We start from the raw sequence: 23363 nt of genomic DNA, 5'->3' as shown, positions 1-23363 counted from the left end.
AAACTGCACCCCTCAAGGTGCTCAAAACCACATTCAAGAAGTTTATTAACGCTACACATGCTTCACACCAATTAATTGAACGTGAAAGGAAAAAATGAACATTTAACTTTTTTTCACTAAAATTTTATTTGAGACCCCAATTTTTTTATTTTCACAAGGGTACCAGGAGAAATTGGACCCCAAAAGTTGTTGTGCAATTTCTCTTGAGTACGCTGATACCCCATATGTGGGGGAAAGCCATTGTTTGGATGCACGGCAGGGTTCGGAAGGGAAGGAGCGCCATTTGACGTTTTCAATGCAAAACTCGCTGGAATTCACAGCGGACCCCATGTCGCATTTGGAGAGCCCCTGATATGCCTAAACAATGGAAACCCCCCACAAGTGACCCCATTTTGGAAACTAGATCCCTCAGGGAACTTATTTAGATGTGTGGTGATCACTTTGAACCCCCAAGTGTTTTGCAAAGGTTTATGACGTAGAGCAGTGAAAAAAAAATCTTTTAGCCGCAATATTTTTATTTTCACGAGGGTGCTAGGAGAAATTGGACCCCAAAAGTTGTTGTGCAATTTCTCCTGAGTACGCTGATACCCCATGTGTTGAAGAAAACTACTGTTTGGGTGCATGTCAGGGCCCGGAAGGGAAGGAGTGACGCTTTGGAATGCAGACTTTGGTGGAACGGTCTGCGGGCGTTATGTCACGTTCTCAGAGCCCCTGATGTGCCTAAACAGTGGAAATGCCCAACAAGTGCCCCCTTTTTGGAAGTGATAGCTGATTTTTGAATTTTATAATGTAGTGTCATACGTCAGTTGTGTAGGACAACCTGACGAACACTACACAACTGACGCAAGACAACCTGACGAACGCTACGTCAGCTGTGTAGTGTTCATCAGGTTGTCATACGTCAGAAATTAATTTAGTAGTCCATGGAAGTATGGTACATTTTGAAGCATTCTTTCATGCACAGGCCAGGTTTGTCGGGGCAGGTGTCACATTGATAAATGGTGACCTTGCGTATTCCCCTTTTATAACACACTCGGCACCTCTTTTGTGACTTACTTTTTTTTCCGCTGTGAGGGACCTCTCCCGGGAAATGCTGGCCTGGTATGATGCAAGGTCCTTCACTTCTGGAAGTACTGGGGCCGGCTCCGTCACCGCTGCCAAATATTAGGGCCTTGATAACGGTCTCCTGGAAGTGAAGATACGACGTTGAAGTCTGGCCTGCACATTGTGACAGAAGGAAAGCGTTGTGCATTGCCATCTGTACAAGGTGCACCGCCATCTTCTTGTACCACACCTTGGCCTTTCTCAAAGCACTGTACAGCTGGAGGACTTGATCAGAGAGATCAACTCTCCCCCCCATGTATTTGTTGTACCCCACTACACAGTCTGGTTTGGCGACCTGTGTAGTGGAACCTCGTACAGTGCTGAGGGTGCTGCCATCACCATGTATGGTGGTCAAGAGAAGGACATCCCTCTTGTCCTTGACGACCAGAAGGTGGTCGCTACATTGGGCTCTGCTCTCACCCCTTCTGAGCAGCTGCCCAATTAGCGTCTTTGGGAGGTCTCTCTGATTTTTGCGGACAGTACCGCAGGATGCGGTACGTCGCGCAGAGAGGGACTTGAAGAGGGACACTGGTATAAAAGTTATCCACGTGCAGGTGATAACCTTCATCCAGCAGTGGGTGCACCAAGTCCCACATAATTTTCCCACTCACTCCCAGAACAGGAGGGCATTCAGGGGGTTCAAGCCGGGAGTCCTTCCCTTTGTAAACTCAAAACTTGTGAGTGTACCCTGAGGTACTCTCACATAGTTTATACAGCTTGATCCCATACCTGTCCCTCTTACTGGGCAGGTACTGCTGGAATCCAAGCCGCCCCTTAAAATGAACTAGTGACTCATCCACGCAGATGTCCCTTTGGGGCACGTACACTTCAGCAAACTTGTTGAAGTGTTCGAGGACCGGCCGAACTTTGAAAAGACGATCAAAGTTCGGGTCATCGCGTGGAGGACACCTTGCATTATCGTTGTAATGCAAGAACTTGTGGATGGCCTCAAAATGTGTCTGGGTCATGACCATTCGGAACACTGGAGTGTTATACAAAACGTCAACATTCCAGTATTGCCGAAGTTCTGGCTTCTTCACGATCCCGATATGAAGGACCAGGCCCCAAAACGTCATAATTTCTTCTGCGTCTACAGGAGACCAGTTAGAAAATGATGAAGAGGGCTTTTGTTCCAAAAACTGATGAGCGTACAAATTAGTTTAGCCCACCATGAGGTTTACGAAATCCTCAGAGAAAAAGACTTTGAAAAAGTCAGGGGAGAGGGGGATTGGTGTGGATGAGGGGAGATCAGAGATGGACTTACCAAAGGATCAGCAGCAGGACCGGAACAGAAGACCCAGACAGGAGCAGGAGACCGCTATTGGAGCTGAAGACCAGAACCGAGAGAATTAACAGGGACACTGGGGTGAGGGGAGATCAGAGATGGACTTACCAAAGGATCAGCCGCAGGACCGGAGAAGGAGACCGGGAGCCCAGAGCAGGAGACAGATACTGGAGCTGGAGACCAGAACCGAGAGAATTAACAGGGACACTGGGGTAAGGGAGGTAAAAAGACGGGAGGGGGGGGAGGGAGAGGGAGATCAGAGATGGACTTACCAAAGTCTTCTCTGTTCTTCAGCAGGATCAGCAGCAGGCTCTGGAGCAGGAACCACAGCAGGTCAGGAGCAAGAGCCCCAGGACCCCGGAGCAGAACATCCAGGAGCATCAGCAGTGACTGGAGCAGGTGAGAAGATGGTTTTGTGGAGTCACAGAATATTCTGTGGCACTATAAGGCCCAGCGATAAACAGATCAGACGTGACCGCTCTGTAGAAATCCTCACCAAGTGTGAGGGTCTGCAGGGGGTCATAGGGTGGTGACAGGCTGGTCACCACCCAGTCACCTCCCGGTCAGGTAATCTGATTGGAGCGATCGATGATGACATCGATCGCTCCAATCAGAGTACCTGAATACAGGAGACGGGGCGGTCACAGGGAGGTGTCACCTCTCTGTGACCCCCTGTGGTGCATCCTCTGCCCCAGCCATGTCTGATTGGTGACATTGATTGCACCAATCAGACATGGCTGGGGCAGAGGATGCACCACAGGGGGTCACAGGGAGGTGACACCTCCCTGTGACTGCCCTGTCACCTGTATTCAGGTACTCTGATTGGAGCGATCGATGTCATCATTGATTGCTCAAATCAGAATAGACTGGGGGCTTTACATTCATTACAGGGGGGTCATGGGGTGGTGACAGGCAGGTCACGGGGCGGTGACAGGCAGGTCACAAGCCGGTGACCGCCCTGTCACCGCGCAGTCACGCTACGATAGGTGCGATCGATGACATCACCGCAGGTCCTGCCAGTACGCCGCGGGATGCCAAGGAGAGTAGACGCCGCAGGGAGCAGACTGGAGAGGTGAGTATACAGGTTTTTTTTATTTTTAACCTTTTAATTCTTTTTTTTTTTACTATAGATGCAGCATTTAAAGCATCTAAGTTGGTCATAGAATATAAATCCATGCCGGTTGCATGGATTTATATTGTGTGACCAACTTGTCAAGCATTTTTCCAAGTGATGCTCAAAATCGCTTGGAAAAGTGCTTGAAAAAAGCGCATGTGAAAACGCTGAAAAAATGCTGAAAAAACGCTTCTCTCTGGCAGAAAAAAACACATGTAAATCTGCATGATGGGCACTTATCCTCAGTTAGGGCTTATTTGCCTTATTGGCAATTTGTAATCTGGTGTCCCCCTACACACACAGTATGATGGCCCACAGTACGACACTCGCACAATGCCATTCCTCCACCCACAGCATGACACACGCATACTTATTCCCCCCCATGAGTACGATTCTCCCATTATACATTCCCACACAGCCACCCAAAGTTCAACATACAATGACGCCTCGCTATCCCCCCCACACAGTATGCCTCATCCAAAGTATTCCCTTCCTCCCAGCATGTTTTTACCCCAGAGATGCTCCTAGTGTCTCACATAATGCCTCCCCCAGTACATTCTCTACAGCCCCCATACAGTAGGATGACTCCACAACCTCCCCATACAATTTATGATGCACTCACCGCCTCCCTCCACCATAATATATTGCCCAAAAAGCCTCCACATGCAATATTATGTACTGTGGGGGCCTGCAGGAGCATTTCCGCACAATGATGTCCCGTAACCCCATAGGCACCATCCACACAATATGATGCCTTTCACAGCTCTTCACAAACACAGTAGGATGGCTCCTTGCACGTTCTTCAGTCTCTACCCAAACTGAACCGTGGCTCTGACTGCTCCTTGTTTCACCATCGTATTCTAGTGTATCTGCATCCTACAGTCAGGACTTGCCCCCTGACCTCCTGGGACCATTGAAAAATCAGGAAGGTTGTACAGGATGGCAGTATCAGACTATGCAAATGGTATAGTCATCGCCTGCAATCATGGAGCTGCAGTTGCATCAACCTGGTGCACAGTCATCTGCATACATGGGGACTAATTGCTTCATTTTAGATGCCAGAGAGCAAAGTATTAAAAAAATATATATTGTATATCTGCAGGATCACACTTACCCCATAATGGATGTGTTTCTATAACCATTAGCAATGATTGAATAGATTCAATGTGATTCGAACGTGTCAAATTTTTAGGAGCTTTCAGAAACACCAAATTTGAACCAATTTGATTTGTGCAATTCGTCTAAAATGCCTACTGCATTTGCAAAAGATTTTAATCTTCTAGAGAAAAAAAGTTCGCATTACTCCAGGCACAACTGGGTGGACTTCTCCATAATGCCTTGCAGCTATCACATCACCGTCTAACCCAAACAATCAAGATGCACTAACATAGCTCGTAAAGAAAAAAAAATGCAGGGAATGCAACAGCCAGTTTGGGGTGAATCTGGATAGTGAGAGCACGTCACAGCTTTGCTGGGGAGTTGTTCTGGGGGTTTTTGTCCGAAGGTCACAGATACAGTTGAATATAACAGTGGAGCAGGGAGCCAATAGATCCCTCTACTCTTCAGTTTATGTAGACTGAGGATCTTTTGGGTCACATAACAGATCTCAGGTCATGGGACTGGCAGCAAAGAAGACAGAAGAGGAACAGGACACAAAGTTGAATTTCAAAAGATTAGCTCATCTCTACGAAACACCTAACACTGTTGGTGCAAGTGTGCGATGTAGTGATACCGCCCTATTGTGCCCTGAAACATTTCATCAAAAGAAAAACTCCTCAAAAGAGCATTTTATGAAGTAATTTATGAACACCTCAAAAAACTTTTCTGTCAATTATAGGATCAAATTATGCAAAATGCAGTTTTGCCTGATACCTGACTTTGTTGTCTTGGTGTGGGGAAAAAGGGAAATAATGTGAAGGCACAGTATGGGGAGACCTGTAGTTATTTTCCTGACTTGCATAGCACCATTAGATTTGACAGCACCTTACAGACATCATCACTGTCCCAATTGGGGCTCACAATCTTCCCTATCCATATGTCTTTGGGTGGATTTCCTCAAATTTTGTCCCACATTCCTAACACGGGGAGAACATACAAACTCGCAGATGTTGTCCTTGAGGAGATTTGAACCCGGGACCCCACAGCTGTAAGTGTTAACTACTGAGTCACCGCTGCCCAGTATACAGAAAGAGGGATAGTATTGGGGGCAGTTTACAGGAGGGCTAGTGTGAAGGCACAGTATGAGGGGCACTATACAAAGTGCGGGTATAGTATAGGAGGCTATATATAGGAGAGATGTGAGGGCTCAGTTTGCAGGGTAACACAGAGGGCACAATGGGGGCAGTATACAGGAGTGATAGTGTGAGGGTACATTATGGGTCAGGCAGTTTGCAGAGTGAGAGATAATGTGAGGGTACATTATGGGACAGGCGGTATGCAGAGTGAGGGATAATGTGAGGATACATTATGGGACAGGCGGTATGCAGAGTGAGGGATAATGTGAGGGTACATTATGGGACAGGCGGTATGCAGAGTGAGGGATAATGTGAGGGTACATTATGGGACAGGCGGTATGCAGAGTGAGGGATAATGTGAGGGTACATTATGGGACAGGCGGTATGCAGAGTGAGGGATAATGTGAGGATACATTATGGGACAGGCGGTATGCAGAGTGAGGGATAATGTGAGGGTACAATATGGGACAGGCAGTTTGCAGAGTGAGGGATAATGTGAGAGTACATTATGGGACAGGCAGTTTGCAGAGTGAGGGATAATGTGAGGGTACATTATGGGACAGGGGATAATGTGAGGGTACATTATGGGACAGGCGGTATGCAGAGTGAGGGATAATGTGAGGGTACATTATGGGACAGGCAGTTTGCAGAGTGAGGGATAATGTGAGGGTACATTATGGGACAGGTGGTATGCAGAGTGAGGGATAATGTGAGGGTACATTATGGGACAGGCAGTATGCAGAGTGAGGGATAATGTGAGGGTACATTATGGGACAGGCAGTATGCAGAGTGAGGGATAATGTGAGGGTACATTATGGGACAGGCAGTTTGCAGAGTGAGGGATAATGTGAGGGTACATTATGGGACAGGCAGTTTGCAGAGTGAGGGATAATGTGAGGGTACATTATGGGACAGGGGATAATGTGAGGGTACATTATGGGACAGGCAGTTTGCAGAGTGAGGGATAATGTGAGAGTACATTATGAGACAGGCAGTTTGCAGAGTGAGGGATAATGTGAGGGTACATTATGGGACAGGTGGTATGCAGAGTGAGGGATAATGTGAGGGTACATTATGGGACAGGCAGTATGCAGAGTGAGGGATAATGTGAGGTTACATTATGGGACAGGTGGTATGCAGAGTGAGGGATAATGTGAGGGTACATTATGGGACAGGCAGTATGCAGAGTGAGGGATAATGTGAGGTTACATTATGGGACAGGCAGTTTGCAGAGTGAGGGATAATGTGAGGGTACATTATGGGACAGGCAGTTTGCAGAGTGAGGGATAATGTGAGGGTACATTATGGGACGGGATAATGTGAGGGTACATTATGGGACAGGCAGTTTGCAGAGTGAGGGATAATGTGAGGGTACATTATGGGACAGGCAGTTTGCAGAGTGAGGGATAATGTGAGGGTACATTATGGGACGGGATAATGTGAGGGTACATTATGGGACAGGCGGTATGCAGAGTGAGGGATAATGTGAGGGTACATTATAGGACAGGCAGTTTGCAGAGTGAGGGATAATGTGAGGGTACATTATGGGACAGGCGGTATGCAGAGTGAGGGATAATGTGAGGGTACATTATGGGACAGGCAGTTTGCAGAGTGAGGGATAATGTGAGGGTACATTATGGGACAGGGGATAATGTGAGGGTACATTATGGGACAGGCAGTATGCAGAGTGAGGGATAATGTGAGGGTACATTATGGGACAGGCAGTTTGCAGAGTGAGGGATAATGTGAGGGTACATTATGGGACAGGCGGTATGCAGAGTGAGGGATAATGTGAGGGTACATTATGGGACAGGCGGTATGCAGAGAGGGATAATGTGAGGGTACATTATGGGACAGGCGGTATGCAGAGTGAGGCATAGTGTGTGTGCGTGAACACTATGGGACAGGCAGTATGAAGTGAGTGATATGAGAACAGTATAGGACAGGCGGTATGAAGTAAGGGAACAGTATGGGACAGGCGAAATGAGGCATAGCGTCAGGGTACAGCATGGGACAGGCAGTATGGAGATTGACTGATAGTATGTGAACACTGTGACAGGCAGTATGAATTGAGGGAACAGTATAGGACAGGCAGTATTGAGTGATAATGTGAGAGAACAGTATGGACAGGTGGTATGAAGTGAGGCATAGTGTGAGGAAACAGTGTGGGACAGGCAGTATTCAGAGTGAGGTATAGCGTCAGGATACAGCATGGGACAGCAGGCAGTGTGAGGGAACAGTATGGGACAGGCAGTATGCAGAGTGAGGGATGAGAGCACAGTAGGGGACAGGCAGTATGCAGAGTGAGGGATGAGAGCACAGTAGGGGACAGGCAGTATGCAGAGTGAGGGATGAGAGCACAGTAGGGGACAGGCAGTATGCAGAGTGAGGTATAGTGTGTGTGAACACTATGGGACTAGGAGGATGAAGTGAGTGATAGTGTGAGGGAAGAGTATGGGACGGGCAGGTATGCAGAGTGAGAGATAGCGTGAGGGTAAAGTATAAAGTGGTGGCAGCACCAGGATGGGACAACGTGGCATCAACCAACAGTGTAAGGGTATGTTGCTGTGCTTATGCATGACCATCTTTTTCATCTCATCTGCTCCTTACAGAAGGGTCTGGAGCCCCACCTTCTGCCAATATATGAAGGTCTTATTCATAAATTCATTTAATAGATTTATTAATTACTTATTAGCAAATCTGGAAACATTCCCTGTCTAGATTGTAATAAAAAAACCATGCATGTTACAAAGTAAAACAATTTTCTCCCTACAAAAATAGTTAATTTTCACTAAAAAGTTTGACATTTGCATCTGTAAAGAATCAGCAGTTAACCACATTCAGCACAGCATCATCCCAAGTGTTACTGCCCCCCACTCCTATAAAGTGTAAAGGGGAAACCAATGCCCCCGAATTGAGTCTATAAAAGGATTTGCTGGAGGGAGATCTCCCCCCTCCTATTGAGTGACAAACTTTTCCCCTTTCCCGCATCCTTTAGGTATCTGGAGAATGTGTGCAGACCCCCAAACCCAGCAGTTCGGTCAGACCTTCCCCTAATATGGAGTTGGGAACATGATGGTCTGGAGGGGGGAGAAGGTGGGCTGATACTCCCCTACGTTAAAGGCAGAACAGGACTTTTATCTCCCCATCCTACTTCTCTCTCAGTCAGTACTTTGCATCCTGGAGGAAGAGACCATCATCCCGTAGCAATCTGTGAGTTTTGGGGAGGGATGGGCTGGGGTCCTGAGTCGGTGGGTTTAGGATTTCTATGCTTAGAGTAAGGGCAAGGGGATCTATGCATGCATGTTATATCAGAGGGATCATACCTTACATAGAGGGATGCAGCTGAGGCTTTTGCCATTATAGAACTGTAAGTCCCAGCAAGCTCTGGTAGACAATATCCTGGTATGGTCTAGCATACACATTCATAAGATTATCTAGATTACAGAAGCAGAGAACGTCCATTAGTGGTGAATGTAATGTATGATCCCAGGAAGTGAACTATTCTAAATAAGGGAAGAAATTAAGTGCGAGCGATTTCTGGTGTTGATGTTCTCGGGGAATTTATGGCAGAAACTTGCCAGATCTGTTTCTCGTTCTTTTATGGAATGAGATCAATGTAAACCTAGCGATCAGCCAGTAACGCAGTCTACAGACAGATATTGTGAAACAGCTTGGGCCATCCAGTCTCCATAATTGGAAATGACGCGTGAACGAGAGATCAGACAAAACTTTTTGCTACCGTTAGTGTAAAGAAAGTAGGAACTCACGATTCTTAACCCCTTATGAACAAATTTTTTCACTTTTCCTTCTCACCATTTCGGCAGCAATAACTTTAATTTCTTTTTTTTTTATTGGCATGGTGTTATGCTGGAGAAATTGTATTATTTTTCTGCATTGTTTCAGGAGTCCGCATACGAATTATGTAGGGGATTTTCATAATAAAATGAAGGAAAAAGAAAGCTCCTTTTCATGATGCTCATGCTCCATATTTAAGTTATTACAGTCGTGTGAACACATTGTATGTAGGTTTTCACTTTTTATGTAATTAATATAAGATAGTAAGTTTGTTTTTTCATTTATTTTTTTTGAGGGGAGGCTGTTTTTTTAGACTTTTTTTTTTATTATTTAATTTTTAATTCCATTATTTAACATAGTCGTATTTGTTATATAAAATGTTCCAGAGTACATCATAAAAGATCTCTGGTGGACATTATTTTTTTTCTTTATTGTGTAGCTTTGCTGAGGTTTTATTTTGTACTGTACCTGGGGCATTGATAGAAGCCCCTCGTTGCAAGAAATACAATCCCTCGTCTTGGAGAAGTCACTGACAGAACTTATAGATTTGCTATGATGGGCAGACAGCTGGAATCAATAGATGCATCTATTCACTAGCACTTATTAGGGTACGTACCCACAATGAGTTTTTGGTGAAAATCAGCAACATCAAAAACGTCCCAGAAGCTTATTGTGAGAACGTAGCCTTAAACCCTATAAAACCTGGGAACAAGAAAGGAAGTGGTGGCAAGAACTCGTATCTTCTCCTCGGGGTCTTCAGCTGTCTCTGATAGCCGATTATTGGAACCGCACCTTCTAGAATGCAAGAACGAAAAGGCGGAGACTTAAAAGACTGCTCAAGATTGAGACCCTCACTGCCAAAAGTCATAGGGGATCGTGAAGGGGTTAAAGAACACCTATATCTAACATATTCTATGTATACAAATCTTTGAGGTTTTTTGGTTGGTAAATATTCTGCCACTTGGTTTCTCGTGTAACAACCGACATGGGCAATATTGCAGCTTTTACAAGTTATCTGGATTTACCACTTTTTATTGATCCAGACATATTAGCCAATGTCATAAAGCATGGAATAATGGGGGTCCAATCACTGGGACCTTCTCTGTGATAATGAAGACTCTCAAGTCCTTTATCTAGGCAGAGTCGAATGTGCATATTCAATCCAAGACAGCTGGGTGACAACTATGGAAGCAGCAGTGCCACCACAACAAGAGAAGTAACAGATGGCAACGTAAAACTTTAAAAACTTTTTTTATCCACTTTTCAATTGCTATTGTGTACACATTACATTAAGAGTCTTACTGTTTACTCTCCTGTTATTAGCATCATTCTGGTCATTTTCTGCACTTGTCAAGCAATATAACTAGTCTGATTTTTTATTTTTTTTTATTTTGGTGGACCAGAAATCAATTTCTCAATGTAAGCCGATGAGACTAACATTAAGGCTCTTACGGGATTACACTGAGAAAGTGATTTCTAGTCCACGCAGAAGACGCCGTGTTGATGGCAATGACAGTCCCTCGATGCAGAAGAGGACCAGAATATCACCAATAATGGGGGGGAGGCGACAATGTTAAAAGGAATTATATTCACCGATTAAATTTTGTTTTTTAATGTATGTGCAACAGTGGTAGTTCCACTGTTGCACATTTTTGCAAAATGCTTTTTCTAAACTGATCATGATCTGTAGACTTGTCCTTTCTTACTTTTTCTCGTGACCCAACATATCCCGGGATGAGTGATACGAGACGAGCCGCTTTGAAGAAAATTTAAAAAAAAAAGTATTTCTCTCTACTCTCGTGGGAGAAGTTTATGTTATATGTATCTATATCTGGCCATTAAACGGCTGTGATGTGAGTGGCAGCTTTGCTAGCATGTAGCGATAATGTCATTTGTTTTGTGAGGGTTTAGAGTGCTCTTTACCACATTTAAGAAAAAAAATTAAGGGTGGATATATCTGTAGCCATCAATAATGCTAAAAGGAACTTGACATTTTCAATGTGTGCGGCACATATTATTACACATGGTGCGGCACAATAGACATTATACTTATAAAAGCACATGACATTGTATTATCATACATAGTGCATCATTTTGCATTATATTATTAAACAAAATGTAACACATGACATATTATCACACATATTTTAAGCAAGTTATTTTCAGTTTATAAAATTGGGGGACATAGCCTATTTTTTTTGCTGGAAATCTAACCCCTTCAAGCACCCTGACATAGCTATACATCACAGTCAGGTTGCACGTGCATGGAGTGGGCTCAAGAGCTGAGCCCGCGCCATAAAGGACAAAGGTCAGCTATGTAATACAGCATTTGGATGTAACAGCAGCGACCAGAGCGAGCTGATTTACAGCAGCATTCACTGACCGTGTAACTGCTGGTGCACTTGTGACTCCTATCAGCCCCCCCCCAATGCTTTTGCAATGTTATCACGAGGTGCCAATGGATTACTATGGGAGCCAGGGGCCTACTGAAGGTCCCAACCGCTGCCATGTTGGTCCTTAAGATGTCAATTCAACTGCACACTGCAAAAACAGCAAGTTCAAGTCCCCTAAGAGGAATACAAAAGGAGGCAAAATATGTATATATATATATATATTATATGTATATATATATATATATATATATATATATATATATATATATGTACATATATATATATGTACATATGTTTAAATTACCTCCTTTTTCCCAGTTTAAAAGGTAAAAAGAAATAAAAGATTTAATCCAATTAAAAGATAAAATCATTTAAATTGTACATTAAACGCCACAAGGAATAAAATAATCAAATGCCAGAATTGTGGTACTTCTGTCGGCGCGCTTCCTTAAAAAAATGCAATTAAAAACTATCAAAACTTTCTATGTATCCTAAAATGGTATCAATAAAAACTACATGTCGGTACACAGAAAAAAAACAAACAGGCCCTCACATAGCTCCATCAAAGGAAAAAAAGTTACAGGTCTCAGAAAATAACGACAACCAATTTTTTTTTTTTTAAAACCATGTTCTGACTCAACTCACAAAAAAAAAGTGGTGAATAATCGGCCGGCTACGAAGGGGTTAATGTAATATTATCTTGTCAGATATTGTGATATACTCATTTCGTAACTGATTTTTTATTTTTATTTTAATTATCCTGTTATCTTGCATTTAGGTCCTAGCAACCATGGCCAATAAAGGTCCATCCTACGGCATGAGCCGTGATGTCCAGTCTCGCATAGAGAAGAAGTATGATGAAGAGCTGGAGGCGCGCCTCGTTCAGTGGATTAAGATGCAGGGGGGATCAGAGGTGGGAGAACCACCTGAACCGGGAAGATATGGATTCCAGCAGTGGTTAAAGAATGGAGTGGTGAGGACTGACCGGCCATAATGTGAACCTCCTACTGAAAACCATTTCTAACCAAATCCATTTCACTGATATTTTGGGCCTATTTCAGCTGTCCATATAATGTGTATAGGGCCCAATTCACCCATAACAACTTACTATGTTGTCTCCTATTGCAAACACATGCGCCTTCATTCAGACTGAGCATGCATATGCATGGAGGAGTCTGGAGAGATAATGTGTAGGGCAAGCGAGTTTACAGTGGAGTTATCTAGGGTGTATCCTATAAACCAGCCCTGTTATAAAATATTAGATATCCACCTTCTAAATTATTTTGTATCTGGATTTTGTTTTTATCTATATGGGGCTATTCATATGTCTAGTTTATTTTTTTTCTTGTGGACCAAGTTTCTACCAAAAAAGAAAAAAAAAGTAATTTTTTTTTTCAAAATGGCAGATCAAACTTGCCCACTAAAATCAATGGTTCCATGGAAAAACTCGAACTGATACCATCTGGGCGCCAACTGAGTGTTAACCACGTTTTACTATTTGATGGGTAGGAGATGCTTCTTGGAAGGTTTTTTTTTTTGCATATCAGAAAAATAGTTGCAAAACGGATGGCAAAAAACGGATACCAACCAAAATAATGAATAAAAGTATCAGATTTACTGCATTTGTCTATGGCCCCACTATCAGTATTTCATCAGTATTTTTTCTCACTGTTCCAGGTAAGGAATAATCAGAGAAAAAGGTATAAGAGAAACAAGTGTACAAATTCTACATTTTTGACCCACTCCTAGTTTTCGCTTACGAATACCGAGTAAAAATACTGACTGAATACTGACAAAATACTGATCGTGGGGCGGCAGAGTTAAAGAAAGTTTTTTCCCCATAAGCTAAAAAAAAAAAAAAAAACAAGGTCTGAATGAGGCCTTGGTCTATATATGTTAAGTTCTAAATATAAATTAACTTTCTCCCTTTGTTTTAAAATACCAATAAAAACAATTGAACGTAAATATAAATTAACGAGATCCTGATCCATCTCCTCCATGCTTAGCATCGAGAGCAGGACCATTGATGAAATGGATGTGAACAAGACTCATTGGCAAAAATGACTATGCAAGGAGTGCCAACATGGCAGATCCAGTTTTCCACAGATATAAGCCTCTGCTTAGTATTTGTCCCAATTTTTGGTGTTGCCTGGACCGACTACAGATCTCCCAACCCAAACTTACAGGCTCATATGAGTCTCTGAGGGTGTAATTTTTGGGCAGGGAGACCATGGTTGGTCTGTATGTAGACTGTGAAATACATTCCTGTGAACATTTTGATAATTGAGGCCCATTGTGTTGGTCTCCGCTAAACTTCTAAAGATTAAAGTTTTTTATAACTTTTTTTTTAGGTTCTTTCCAAAGTGATTAACAGCCTATACCCCAAAGGATCGCAGCCCGTAAAGATCCCCGATCCTCCCCCCAGCATGGTCTTCAAGCAGATGGAGCAGGTGGCACAATTTCTGAAAGCAGCAGAGGAATATGGAGTGGTAAAAACCGATATCTTCCAAACCGTAGACCTGTATGAAGGTAAAATACACTTCTTGGAGCCAAGAACCGCAATACTAGGGTTCACGCGAAGGCACCAGAATCCATCAGCAACCCCTGTTCCCTCTAAGAAGCAAACTCTGGAGATGATAGAGTTAATATTTTGCTCTTCAGACAGCGGTTATTGGGATCATTGGTCCTTAATAGCTCTGTTTTAACGCCTTCCTTTCCAGAGAGCATAGCTTAGAGGGATCACTTACAGCAACAGGACTATCAGAATCCTGACTAATAATATCTCATAGCCCATTTTCATCCAGAGTTGCATTAGGGTACGTTCACACTGAGGGTTTTGTAAGAGTTTTTGGAGCAGAAACTTTCCATTCAGTTTGTGCTCCAAAAACTCAGCAAGACAACTTAATGTGTACAAAGCCTTAAAGTGGTTATTGTTTTGCTAATCTGCGACCATATCTTATCCTAAGGAGAGGCTATGTATGTAAAACCCTGGTAGCTTTTTAAATTAGTTTTTTTCTGGATGAAAAAAAACAGACAATGGAAATTCTGTGCTTTTTACTCATTTTTTTTTGTACTGCTCATTTTGATCTCAATGGTGAAAAAACCCCAGTAGAAACGTAAAGGCCGTGTTCACACGTTGCATAAATGCTTTTTTTTCTGTTGCTTTGCATCCGCATGTTTTCTTAAGGTGTCCGTACCAAAATAAAAAAAAGAAATGCCACAATGAAAGATTATTTCATTTTTTTCCCTTTATCTGATGCATTTTTTAAAGCGTTTTTCTTTAGTACAAAAAACAGATGTGATTCTGCACTTAAAAATGCAATTACATGCATTTTTTACATGTGGTTTTTTTCTTCACGGTTCCTATTGAAGTGTACAATGGAAAAAGAAACATAAAAAAACCCCACAGTTCAAGGCAGAAGTTTTCATGAAATCGCACTCACTTTACTTGGACCGTTAAACGCAGTCGATTTTCTGCATAAAAAAACGCAGCGGTAAAAAACAAAACAGTATTTAAAGACCACGTGGGAACGTGGCCTGAAAGAATTGATGAGTTGCATTTTAAAATTGACCCGAGGTGCAGATTTCAATAAACTTGATGGCAGGTCGTCGGGATCGTTTTTTTTCCATGAATCCAAGGCATGCTAATCTGACATGGTACACTATGGACACCGCGAAAATTTGATAACTGCATGGTAAAAAAATCTCTCACAGCCCCTGTACACATGAGAGTAACGTCGGCCCAATATCCGAGGACTCGGCAGACAGTAATGTGTACCAGTGTCACGGACAGATGATGTGGAGGGAGAAGAATCCGGAATGTGTTTTTGGACCGGAAGTCCTTATGTTCTCGGTGAGAGAAGCTGCCATCGGAGGAGTTTGTCAGCAGCTCTCGTAGAGAACATAAGAGTTCTCGGCAAAGCCGATCGCTCCTGAATATGGAGGAATCTGGAGAGACCCAGTAGCTGGCAGCCGAATCATTGCTCAGCCAACATCTATGGGGCCCCTTAGATCTCATGCACTTATTATTATGGTGCTTACAGTCTGCTGTAGGGTGATGCTAAACAATTATTTTTAAGCAAAACCAGGAATAGGTGCAAAGAAAAGAAAAATATATATTATAGCACAATAGAATCCGATGCATCCGAATCAAGTCCAGTAACAAAAACTCTGCACCATGCTTCATTCTGGTGTGGATTTATATAAGATTTTGGTACATATAATCTAGGGTAAATCACTGCAATAAATGTGAATTGGGCCATGTTTTTACGATGAGTATTTTTGCTGAGTTGCACATTTTCTGCACCTATTATGTACATTAGATTAATTGCATATTTTTTACATGCATTTGTATCACTTTTTGGTCTAATTTTGGTATTTTATGCGTTCAATTAAACTTTGTTTTTTTTTAATGCTTATTGGTATTTGGCTTTGACAAAACAGTAATGATACATTTATGTGCGGATTGCATGCAATTTTAGTACGTTTCCGCAGTGGAAAAACACTATATATGAATTTTTTAATTGCAGATTTCCTGCATCTAATGCAATTCTGCAGGGTAAATCTGCACATAAAACTCCCTGTACCTGCAAGAGAAGTTTACATGTCGCGGACACAGCTTAAAAAAAAAAAAAATTAACGTTTGCATCAGATTTCTATAAATCCCATCCACTTTGCTGGAACTGTAAGACGCTGCATTTTTGGATCAGCGAAAATACATAGCTTCAAAGATTCATTGTGGGAACTTAACCTTAAAGTTAGATTCACATGACCATATAGTGGCCGAAGTATATGGCATAACTTGCTGCAGAAATCCCGAGAATGGGCTCTTCCGTCCCATCCTAAATGGAGCATACGTGCGCATGCTCAGCCTCTGCTCCACTCATTGTTTATGGTACTGCTGCAAATAGCCAAGTTCGGTACTTGTTAGTCCCATGGACCATGCATGAAGCAGAGGTCGAGCATGTTCATCTCTGCTCCATTCTGAACAGGGCTGAACCAAGAGGTTCTAGAGCTCCAACTTCAGAATCGCTGGGGATCCCTGCAGTCGGACCACCATCGATCAGCAAGTTATCCTTCGGAGGATGCAGCACAATGGGGAAACAAACTTTACTTCCACCCCAATAACATCTGATTGCAAAAAGTCACATCAATCGGACCCACCAGACAGCTCATTATTATTGTGAATCAGGGAACTGTTTGATAATTTGGCATAATTATGTCACACCTAATTACCTAAAAATTTCTCACATTATCCCTATCTTCTTTACAGGAAAAGATCTGGCTGCTGTTCAGAGGACAATTATAGCTCTCGGAAGTATCGCGGTTACTAAAAATGATGGCCAATACCAAGGAGACCCATCCTGGTTCATGAAGTAAGTGGTAAAACTTGTAGAAAATATTACCATATCTCCTCCAACACTATGAACGCCATGTATCTGTACTGATCCCTTCCCATCTATTTATCCAGGAAAGCCCAGGAACACAAGCGGGACTTCTCCGACGATAAACTCAAACAAGGGAAGAATGTGATTGGTTTGCAGATGGGCAGCAACCAGGGGGCCACCCAGGCTGGCATGACCGGATACGGGCGTCCGAGACAAATCATTAGTTAAATTCAAGTCGAGAAGGGTTAACCTCTTCTAGAAGAGTCGTTGAGTATTAAGCAGCAATTAAAGGGTACAACAAAACACATTTTTCAGCTCTCAAATGCATCATATCCATGGTAGAAGTGTTCAGTGACAACCCATCCAACTACAGGTAGATGTAGTGAAAAGTGGATGAAAATTTTTATTCCATTTCAAAGTAGTCATCTTTTTCATATAATGGAGTCTGAGACATTTACTGAAAAAAAGGGGAAACTTATTGGTGATGTAAGGGTAGAAATGACTGATTCGGGTCTGTAAACACTTCTGAACTTCACAATGGGCTGAATTTACACTTCTCCAGTACTAAACAGGAGGAACCTCACCTCTAGTGTCATTATTACCTTCCTCTATCCCTGAGCTGCATGTCCAGGCACATAGTCAAGCACTAGAGATGTAGCTCAAGTACATCTGTAACTTATGCTCATTGCCTGCATCCTCTGCAGACATCCCTCCAAAAGCTAATTTTTTGTTTTTATATTTCGTGCAATGGTTCCTTCTACATAGTCTACTACTTTCCTTTTTGTGACCTAGCACCATACTAAACACTACTCAGCAGCAGTACTAGGGTTAATCTGCTTAAGTCTTAACAAAAAAAAATGTTCAATGAAATGAATCGGTGTTTATTAAGATGATTTTTTTTTTTTTACTTTTATTTTTGGTCAAAATAAAATAGTTTATCTCATAACACTTTTGTTTTACTACTATAATATATACACACACATGACGCTGGGAAGCTATGTGATAGTGCATTTTGCCCATTATGCTAATTGGCATTTTAGAATAGAAAAAATAAAGTACAAATAATTTAAAAATAAAAAAAATATTTCAACATTGAATTATATCAAAACTTTTTTTTAAAGCTACATTTATAGAGTATACACACCCTAGCACTATTCATTTGCTACCTAGTCAGTGTTTATTACACAAAGAAAAATTCTTACCATTTTGCTGCTGTTAAACCTGTGTAACTCCTTTACATAAGTGGCTCTCCTGTTGCTTCTGATAAATCCGGCAGCACACCGCTCTTGGCTTTATCGGCTCTCCTCCTCTTTTCTATCAATATTAGAGATCGCAGCAGGACAATTGAGATTTTGCACATTTCAGAATAAAGTGTGGATAGAAAGGAAAGCATGTAATTCTTCAGGGAGAGCAGATTACACTGGTAAAATTGTATCAGTGTATGGATAGGACACAATCATGGGAATGGGAACATTGCACACTCCTCAGAATTAGGATCTGTCAGCACAGGCAAAAAAAGATCTTTCTTGAACAATGGAAGGGGTATGCTGTACAGGAACGAAGCTATGGTTGTACATGAAAGCTAGAGCAGACAGCAACTTGGATACACAGGCCTTACATGTCGCAGGTATTACCGGATGGGAAACTACAAGCAGGTTGCAAACTGAACATCTTGGTCCTGAAAATGAACAGGATAATGATTTTGCCCAGATGATATAGGTGTGAGCATTGGTAAGTACAATGATGAGCATAGCCGCCTTCCAAGCCATTCATACAGTTAGTATAACAGTGAGCGTTGGTGATATAGTGGGGAGCATAGCTGCCATCTAGGTCGTTCATACAGGTGATGTACAGTTTCTATGGTGTTAATTCTTCATACAGTGGGTATGGAAAGTATTCAGACCCCTTTAAATTTTTCACTTTGTTTCATTGCAGCCATTTGATAAATTCTAAAAAGTTCAATTTTTTTCTCATTAAAGTACACTGTGTACCCCATCTTGACTGAAAAAAAACAGAAATGTAGAAATTTTTGCAAATTTATTAAAAAAGAAAACCTGAAATATCACATGGTCATAAGTATTCAAACCCTTTGCTCAGTATTGAGTAGAAGCACCCTTTGAGCTAGTACAGCCATGAGTTTTCTTGGGAATGATGCAACAAGTTTTTCACACCTGGATTTGGGGATCCTCTGCCATTCTTCCTTGCAGATCCTCTCCAGTTCCGTCAGGTTGGATGGTGAACGTTGGTGGACAGCCATTTTCAGGTCTCTCCAGAGATGCTCAATTGGGTTTAGGTCAGGGCTCTGGCTGGGCCAGTCAAGAATGGTCACAGAGTTGTTCTGAAGCCACTCCTTTGTTATTTTAGCTGTGTGCTTAGGGTCATTGTCTTGTTGGAAGGTGAACCTTCGGCCAAGTCTGAGGTCCAGAGCACTCTGGAAGAGGTTTTCATGCAGGATATCTCTGTACTTGGCTGCATTCATGTTTCCTTCAATTGCAACCAGTCGTCCTGTCCCTGCAGCTGAAACCCCCCCCCCCCATAGCATGATGCTGCACCACTATGTTTCACTGTTGGGATTGTATTGGGCAGATGATGAGCAGTGCCTGGTTTTCTCCACACATACCACTTAGAATTATCACCAAAAGTTCTTTGTCTCATCAGACCAGAGAATCTTATTTCTCATAGTCTGGGAGTCCTTCATGTGTTTTTGAGCAAACTCTATGCGGGCTTTCATATGTCTTGCACTGAGAGGAGAGGCTTCCATCGGGCCACTCTGCCATAAAAGCCCGACTGGTGGAGGGCGGCAGTGATAGTTGACTTTGTAAAACTTTCTCCCATCTCCCTATTGCATCTCTGGAGCTCAGCCACAGTGATCTTGGGGTTCTTCTTTACCTCTCTCACCAAGGCTATTCTCCCATGATTGCTCAGTTTGGCTGGATGGCCAGGTCTAGGAAGACTTCTGGTGGTCCCAAACTTCTTCCATTTAAGGATTATTGAGGCCACTGTGCTCTTAGGAACTTTGAGTAATGCAGAAATTCTTTTGTAACCTTGGCCAGATCTGCGCCTTGCCACAATTCTGTCTCTGAGCTCCTTGGGCAGTTCCTTTGAGCTCATGATTCTCATTTGGTCTGACATGCACTGTGAGCTGTGAGGTCTTATATAGACAGGTGTGTGTCTTTCCAAATCAAGTCCTATCAGTTTCATTTAACTCAGCTGGACTCCAATGAAGGAGTAGAACCATCTCAAGGAGGATCACAAGGAAATGGACAGCAGGTGACTTAAATATGAGTGTCTGAGCAAAGGGTCTGAATACTTACAACCATGTGATATTTCAGTTTTTCTTATTTAATACATTTGCAAAAATTTCTACATTTCTTTTTTTTTCAGTCAAGATGGGGTGCAGAGTGTACTTTAATGAGAAAAAAAATGAACTTTTTAGAATTTACCAAATGGCTGCAATGAAACAAAGAGTGAAAAATTTAAAGGGGTCTGAATACTTTCCGCACCCACTGTAGCAGTGAGCGTTGGTGATATAGTGGGGAGCATAGCTGCCATCCAGGTCATATATACAGGTTGTATAGCAGTGAGCGTTGGTGATATAGTGGGGAGCATAGCTGCCATCCAGGTCATATATACAGGTTGTATAGCAGTGAGCGTTGGTGATATAGTGGGGAGCATAGCTGCCATCCAGGTCATATATACAGGTTGTATAGCAGTGAGCGTTGGTGATATAGTGGGGAGCAAGCAGTTAAGATACGTTATAGTGGTGCGCATCAATAAAGCCACAAACCATGTAAAATCTTTTATTGCCCTTAAAATAAAATTTCCAGCAAAACTTTCACCATCATTCAATCCATAATAATGTCTCATAAAAACAATAAATTAAATAATAAAAAGATAAAATTATGTTTCATGGTTCCTATGTATAATTCTGTAAAACTTCAATTTATTTACACCAATAAAATATTTAAAAATTGCCAAATAATTTTGTTGGTTTCAACTACCTTAAAGTCCACTGACCAACACTTTATGACATAACTTAACATTTTTGGAATTTGCCATTTTCATTTAAAAAAATAAAATAAAAATAACTAAACCAGCTGAAAGTGTGAGCAGCAGATGGAGGTTTGAAAGACTAATGCAATATAAAAAGTCTGTAAAGTTCTTAGGCTCGTATAGTGTTACGCATCAAATAGAAAAGGAAAACTTCCTTATCAGCCATAATAACTGAACACTTGTTTGACTATAGGAAAATAAATTGAAAAACCTCACCAGGTACAAAGGTGCGATTTCCCGGGCTAGCCACATGCCATAAACAAGGCAAAGCAGCACGTTGCGACCTGAAGGAATGCCCTGGTTGTCCCAGTTCACTCTCGGCTACCTCCCTGGGTTCATGTACAAAGGGAGGTGACTATTAGAGATACTAGATAATGGTCATTCTTCTGGATTGTCTGCAGTTGCTAAACCCAGGAAGAAACTAAGTACAGGGCGATTCACTTGTTACTTTACCCAGAAAAATAGCTGTAACTTCTAAAAGACGGGCGACTTGTACTGAAACTTGGCCTGTACATACTTTGGTTCATGAGAAGTGAGAGTGCAATGAACCTCAGTGATAGCGACGAGAAACATCCTCACGCCGAGTGGTCTCGTTGGCTTGTCATCTCCATGAGATAGACTTGCTGCACGCCTTTTTGCCTGTCGGTAGTTTATGTGTGGTGTTTGTATTTCACTCCTGCCAAATTCCTTCTTCATTTGTTAACAATGTACAGATAATTTGGAGGAGCGTGTTTTCATTGTGAAAACTTATTGGAAAACTGAGTCCTTAAAGAGGAGCCAAAGTGAGTTTCTAAAGAAGTTTGAAGGTTGAAATCCACCGTCCAAACCGAGGATTGAAGCCTTCTTTGATGAAAGAGTAACTTCAAAGTGACTGTGGCAACCAAGATCACCTGATTTAACACCACCAGATTTTTTTTGCCTTTGGGGCCATTAGTAAAGTCAGGTGTACAGTAACAAGCCACAAACATTACAGGCACTCCAAGAGAACATACAGAGAGAAATTCAGGCTATGATCCCAGATGTCTTGCGGAATACATTCAACAATATGGAATGGCACGTGCAGGCGTGCTTGGATGCGAACGGTGGCCATTTTCAACGCCTGCTTTAAAACTGCAGTTTCTCATGAAGCGAAGTACAGTACAGACCAAAAGTTTGGACACACCTGATTTAAAGATTTTTCTGTATTTTCTTGACTATGAAAATTGTACATTCACACTGAAGGCATCAAAACTATGAATTAACACATGTGGAATTATATACTTAACAAAAAAGTGTGAAACAACTGAAAATATGTCTTATATTCTAGGTTCTTCAAAGTAGCCACCTTTTGCTTTGATGACTGCTTTGCACACTCTTGGCATTCTTTTGATGAGCTTCATTTATTTGCAATAAAGAAGAATTTTTTGTGAGGACCCAGTGCTGGATGTACCTTCCTTTTCTCTTCATTGTTCCTTGCTATACTACAAGACCATCTGTGCAGAGGAGATCCGCAGTCCATGGGTGAGCTGAATACCAGGTTACCGCAAGGTTTCCTATGACTTTCATGTCTCTTTTAGAAGTTACAGCAATTTTTCCGGGTAAAGTAGTGATTCAATCACCCTGTGCTACACAGCGACAAGCATGATGTCACATTGCAACCCTGCATCCTACCGCAGCCGCTAAAGGTTTCCAGTTGTGGTAGATTTTCTGTTTTTGGTCTGAAGTCACACGTGACTGTCTTGCCATAGTATGCAATGCGAGTCGCATGCTGCTGAGACTTGAATTACACCTTGGCATTTTTTTTTCAAAAGTAAAATTGCAACTCTAAAAAAAAAGTTGTGCCGCAGCAAGTCACACAAATGTTTTTTGGTTGCGCAACCTGTCTGAGAATTGCTGCGATGTGACACACGTGGCCGTGTGGCCTCAGCCTAAAAGGGGTGAACGGCTGATCTCTGTACAGAAGTATAGTTCACACATTTAATTGAAAAATTTGACAAAATAGAAATGAAGGACAAG

At 42.2% G+C, this 23363-nt stretch overlaps 1 protein-coding gene across 1 annotated transcript; it reads left to right on the top strand.

Moving 5' to 3' along the window:
• Positions 1-8792: 8792 nt before the first annotated feature.
• Positions 8793-18261, top strand: TAGLN (transgelin). The gene is made up of 5 exons (XM_073657075.1): positions 8793-8950; positions 12707-12901; positions 14280-14457; positions 17201-17303; positions 17399-18261. The coding sequence occupies exons 2-5, from the start codon at positions 12719-12721 to the stop codon at positions 17541-17543; spliced, it is 609 nt and encodes a 202-aa protein (XP_073513176.1). The 5' UTR covers positions 8793-8950; positions 12707-12718; the 3' UTR covers positions 17544-18261.
• Positions 18262-23363: the final 5102 nt, after the last annotated feature.

The sequence above is a fragment of the Phyllobates terribilis genome, unplaced genomic scaffold (assembly GCF_046119375.1).
Source record: "Phyllobates terribilis strain yellow unplaced genomic scaffold, ASM4611937v1 Scaffold_12__6_contigs__length_324123572, whole genome shotgun sequence".
Taxonomy (NCBI): domain Eukaryota; kingdom Metazoa; phylum Chordata; class Amphibia; order Anura; family Dendrobatidae; genus Phyllobates; species Phyllobates terribilis.
The sequence above is the reverse complement of the archived record's forward strand: the minus strand, read 5'-3'. Positions and strand labels throughout refer to the sequence as shown.

What these genes read in the sequence shown, in the direction of transcription:
- TAGLN (XM_073657075.1), top strand. Translation starts at nt 12,719, where the DNA reads ATGGCCAATAAAGGTCCATCCTACGGCATGAGCCGTGATGTCCAGTCT. An exon ending in AGTGGTTAAAGAATGGAGTG is followed by an intron (nt 12,902 to 14,279) that starts GTGAGGACTGAC and finishes CTTTTTTTTTAG; the next exon opens with GTTCTTTCCAAAGTGATTAA. An exon ending in AACCGTAGACCTGTATGAAG is followed by an intron (nt 14,458 to 17,200) that starts GTAAAATACACT and finishes TCTTCTTTACAG; the next exon opens with GAAAAGATCTGGCTGCTGTT.